Source organism: Phaseolus vulgaris, chromosome 4, assembly GCF_000499845.2.
Source record: "Phaseolus vulgaris cultivar G19833 chromosome 4, P. vulgaris v2.0, whole genome shotgun sequence".
Lineage (NCBI taxonomy): Eukaryota > Viridiplantae > Streptophyta > Magnoliopsida > Fabales > Fabaceae > Phaseolus > Phaseolus vulgaris.
The window spans coordinates 26,070,904-26,076,402 of NC_023756.2; the positions used below are offsets into that span (position 1 = coordinate 26,070,904).

Here is a 5,499-nt window from a genome sequence, read left to right on the forward strand (position 1 = left end):
AACTGAGCTCCCCTGGTCAATGAGAAATCTGTGTACATTCCTTTCCACTCCGACAACAGGTATCACCACTGGATCATCCTCGTGAGGAACCACGTACTCCAAGTCAGATCTCGTGAAGCAGAGAGCGATCTCTGGTGGATGGTTGGGCCTCCTCGCCTCCATGAACATCACTACTCATGCATATCGCCAATGCCTGGAAGCAGAGGTCCCTTCTATAGAAAATCATCCCAATATGGAGTTCAGCTCTCCATGGACCAGTATCTCGTGTGCTTGGTCCCTGAGAGCAACCTCTCCCTTTGGATCCTCTTGATCAGCCTCAGGCACTCCTTTAAGAATCTTTCCTTCACCAAATTTGCTAGTTGGTGGCCTAGAGCTATACACCATTCAACATCGTGCCCAAATCCCCTGTGGAATTCGCACCATACCTCATTTCGTGGACCTAGATTCCTATCGGTCTTCCTGTTTTCCACAACTCCTGGAACGCTCAACAATTCCCCTCTGGCCTTCACCTTGGGCACTTTTATCCTGGCTGCGTATGGTATGTACCTCGAATCCATTCTCTTCCCGGTCGAGGTCTCGTTAACCCTCAGTGGTAGGGCTCGGTTGCTCCCCTTAGGCTTTGGCTGCCTTGAAAACGAGCTGCCACGCTTTGTGGCCACGACCTGCTCCGCATAGATGTCAACAACAACTCCCTATCACACCTCGGAGAACATCTCTACCAAATTTCTAATCAACAAATTACTGAATGGTCCTGCTGCGATCCCTATTCGAAAGCGGTGACCATTACAACCTCATCCTGGGTCTAGAGCCTTATTATAAGTGCCCAGAATTTGCTCAGGTAATCCTTCAACGACTCCCCCTCCCTCTGCCTCACGTTGAAGAGGTCATACAATACTGGAGGCTTGACTTGGTTGACAGAGAACTGTTCTTGTATCGCCCTGGTAGTCGGAAGTGATGACGTGGCATCGAGCTATTATATAGGCATGTTGACCAGGACACCTGGATGGCAGAAGGGAAGGAAGTCGGGGGGCTCGTGTAATCGCCGGTTGTTAAGTTGGCGTAGTCCGACCTCCAGCATACCTAAACCGGCGGTCACCGGGTTGAAGATGAAGTCGCCAGATGTGAACCCAGGCGACCAAGTGATTAGAGATCGCCGAAACAAGGACATCGCCGAAGATGAAGTCAGATAGTCATTTCCCAGCTGGCCAGAGGATGAGCTCGGGAGACAGCTTACCTGAACATACACGGTGAAGCAAGTAAAGTAGATCATGAAGGCGGCCGGCGAGACCACAGGGAAGGTGTGTACGAAGGCACCCGAACTCGCCACCCAGAAGAGATCACGCTCCAAGGCAACTATGCACTGAGTTGTGTCATGCATAAGTAACTTAGCCAAAAAACCTGAAGAATAAGAAGTGGCGCCCAAGTCAAGGATGCTCCAGATGGTGACACGTGTACAGCTGGATGCGAGCCATGTGTCCAGAAGTGTAACTGTCTGGAGAGAGAAAGTGCGTAGGTATGTAAGAGATTCTAACGAACTTCTGAGGTACGCACGTTTAGATTGCTTCTTTACGCTTGCGAGTCTTGAGTACGCTGAGAGAGAAACTTTGCACGGTTCCTTAGAGTTCTTGAGTTTTCTCTTAGTAATTGGTGGTTCAGTCACTGACTTGGGCGTCGGAGCGTGATCGGCCGCAGTGGCGCCGTTCTGTCTTTTGCAGGTTCTTGAGGTGAATCACGGTGAAAGACGGAGGCTAACACGACGCAGAAGTCGATCCAGGTTTGACGAGGCAAGGTTCTTGCGTCCCGGTCAACAGGCAGGATCAGTTCTCTAAACAGTCTGGTGAACTGTTCGAAAGTGGTGATGTGGCCATCGGGAAGCCCATTGAACCACTGTAAGGTTGTACCTGTGAACGTGCTCATAAGCATCTTGAACTAAACAATGTTCGTTCGTGCATAAATAATCATATGGGCATTGAATTCCGCGAGATGATTTTCAGGGTCTTCCACCCCTGTAAAAAAAATCTTGGGCGTGAGGTAGTGCTGCGACATAGGCTAATCCATGATTGCTTGCGAAAATGGCTTGGGACATTCCCTCAAGGTTAAACTAAACCCTCATTGGTAGCGCTATTGTAGACTCTTGCGTAAGTCCTCATTAGTCTTGCACAATTCCTCATCGGTTACCCGAGAAGCCTCTATCTCTTCCATCAGTTGACTATGTAGAAGCATTTCCTCAGCTTGGGCCTCTCCTTGCAGTTTCTCCAACTCAGATTTAGCTTCTTGCTGAATCCGTTTCTGCTCTTGCCTGATCTGCTCATTGGCATCCTAGAGAGCCCTTTTGGTTTCCATGAGTTGCTGTTTAGTGGGGGCGTCACTTCTTTCGGATCCGAACGGTCCTTGTCTAGTGTTCCTCATCACGTTGCAAGGCTTTAAACACGAATAAGGGTGGGATAAGGTTTTATCAGGCCGCACGATGGGTGCTAAATGTTCTCGCCAGTTGATTTTCTTGCTGGTTGACTCTGGTGAGAAATGTTAGAATTGTTTCTAAATTTTTTTCCAATTACTTTACTTTAGAATGAACCTTTATCAATCAACTCAGATAATCATTTCAGAAAGTGAATCAAACAGTCTAACAGAAACAAATATCAGAATTTCAATCGGTTAAAACACGATTTCATCGGTTGTTTATGGCAGCGAAAATATCAAACGGTTAGAGAGTTGAGAGAGAGAGAGAGATTTACACACAAGGTTTATACTGGTTCACTCAATCCCTGAGCTACATCCAGTCCTCAGTCAAACCACTGAGTATTCCATTAAGTAACCAAACACAGATTACAAACACCCACAAAGAGGTGATCCTGAAACCACAAGACCTAGTTACCCTCTTTGAACAACACACACCTCAAGCCAGAATCACACTGACTTTACAGGATTTTACAAACACGTTTACAGAATGTAATATGAATAATTACAAGAAAATAAGTCAGGGTAGAAAACATCTGGAATCAGTAAACCAAAAGCCCTATAATCAGTTCTTGAATCACAGGAAAGCTCAAAAGCAATCTTGTTAAACTTGAAAAACTCCTTTTCACAAACAGATTGTAATCTCTCTTTTTGATCTCAAATCAGAGTGTAAAACTTTTATATTTCTCTCACGTGAAACTTTTGAAAGAAGGCTATATTTATAACCTTTGAAAAACTACCGTTTAAGGCAGATTTCAACAACTGAATCAGTTAAAACAGGTTTCAAAATATTATTATGAAAACTTACTTTTAATCGGTTGAAACCACGATTTAACCGGTTGAATGATTTCAACAGTTACACAACTGATTCAAAAAACAGTTTCAAAACTCCTTTGCCAGCTAAGTGACAAATAACTGATTGTCTCGAAACTTTAATCAGTTGTTTTTCCTTTTGCATGGAAAAAACATTTAGTTCTTTAGAACAAATTCAAACAAGCTTTCTGTAGGAATCAAGACTGATCTTACAAAGATTCTAAACCCCATAACTAAACCCAAACCTAAAACACAACCCAACTTCAGGTTCCATGAGGATTTGATACATCAAAGCTTCCCATCTTCAACAATCTCCCCCTATTTGATAAACCAACTTAAAACAGTTTATAAAAGCAATGTTCAAAAGCAGTAAAACATGCATATCAATTATTCTTCTCCCCCTATTTGTCTCATCAAATAGACAAATTAAAAGAAGACAAGCTCAAGGTAAAGCATGCATATCAATTATTCCTAATTCATTTCTTAGAGAATATAACTTCTCCTTTGATAAAGGTTTGGTGAAGATGTCAGCAAGCTGACTCTCTGTTGAAACAAACTTGATCTCACAATCTCCATTGTTGATATCATCACGGATGAAGTGATGCCTTATTTCAATATGCTTTTTCCTTGAGTGTTGAACTTGATTTTTTGTCAAGTTGATAGCACTTGTGTTGTCACACAGTAGCGAAACTTTGTTAATATTTAATCCAAAGTCTTCAAGTTGTTCCTTGATCCACAAATCCGTGCACAGCAGCTTCCAGCAGCTATATATTCAGCTTCAGCAGTTGATAGAGCTACACGTGCTTGTTTTTTACTATGCCATGAAATGAGGCTTGATCCAAGTAGATGGCATGTACCACTTGTGCTTTTTCTGTCTAATTTGCAACCTGCAAAATCAGAGTCAGAATATCCTACTAAATGAATAAGAGAGTGTGAGGGATACCATAAACCCATGGATATTGTGCCTTTTAGATATTTCAGGATTCTCTTTGCAACTTTGAGATGTGATTCCTTAGGACATGATTGGAATCTTGCACAAAGGCAAACAACAAACATGATATCTGGTCTGCTTGCAGTTAGATAAAGAAGAGAACCTATTAAACCCTTGTACATGCTTTGATTGACTTCTAGTCCAGCTTCATCAACACCTAAATAACAGTTTGTTGACATAGGTGTTGCTGCAACTTTGCATGCTTCCATCTCAAACTTCTTAAGAATGTCTTTACAGTACTTAGATTGACATACAAAGATTCCTTCTCTGGATTGTTTAACTTGTAGACTGAGGAAGAATGAAAGTTCTCCCATCATTGACATTTTGAACCCCCTGCATAGCTTTGAGAAAATCTTCACAAAGGTTTGCATTAGAAGAGCCAAAAACAATGTCATCTACATATATTTGTACTAAGATAATATCATAACCAACTTTCTTAATGAACAAAGTTTTATCTACCTTTCCTCTTTTATATTCATGAGATAAGAGAAAAAGACTTAGCCTTTCATACCATTCACGTGGAGCTTGTTTGAGGCCTTACAAGGCTTTCTTTACCTTGTATACATGCTCTGGATACTTGTGATCTTCAAAACCAGGTGGTTGTGAAACATAGATCTCTTCATTCACAAATCCATTGAGAAATGCACTTTTCACGTCCATCTAAAACAATTTGAAACCATTCGTACAAGCAAAAGCTAATAACAATCTTACCACTTCTAACCTTGCTACAGGCGCGAAGGTTTCATCATAATCGATTCCTTCAGCTTGGTTGTATCCTTTGGCAACGAATCTAGCTTTGTTTCTTGTGAAGATGCCAGAGTCATCCGATTTGTTCCTAAACACCCACTTGGTACGTATTACATTCATTTGAGTAGTTTTTGGAACAAGAGTCCACACCTCGTTTCTTACAAACTGATTGAGCTCTTCATGCATTGCTGTTGTCCAGTGCTCATCTTTGAGAGCCTCACAAACTGATTGAGGTTCAACCTTGGAAACGAATGTTGTATGATTGCATAAATTTGCCATACTCTTTCTGGTGGATACTCCACTGTGAATTTGGCCAATTATGTTATCAACAGACAAGTCTCTTGGAATCTTCCAATCCTTTAACAAGTCCTCCTGCTGCAAATTTTCAATCGGTTGTCTCGGGGTTTCAACCGGTTGAATTTATGTGTTGTTGTCAATATTCTTCAAGAAAATGTTTTGATCATCTTCATCTGTGTTGATCTTAGTTGCAC

General features: G+C 42.0%; 1 protein-coding gene across 1 annotated transcript; it reads right to left on the minus strand.

Moving 5' to 3' along the window:
* Window positions 1–3,972: 3,972 nt before the first annotated feature.
* On the minus strand, window positions 3,973–5,287 carry LOC137838556 (uncharacterized mitochondrial protein AtMg00810-like). Its single transcript, XM_068647803.1, has 3 exons — window positions 4,973–5,287; window positions 4,817–4,921; window positions 3,973–4,656 (listed from the first exon to the last, which is right to left on the minus strand). Exons 1-3 carry the CDS (start codon window positions 5,285–5,287, stop codon window positions 3,973–3,975), a joined length of 1,104 nt encoding a protein of 367 aa, XP_068503904.1.
* Window positions 5,288–5,499: the final 212 nt, after the last annotated feature.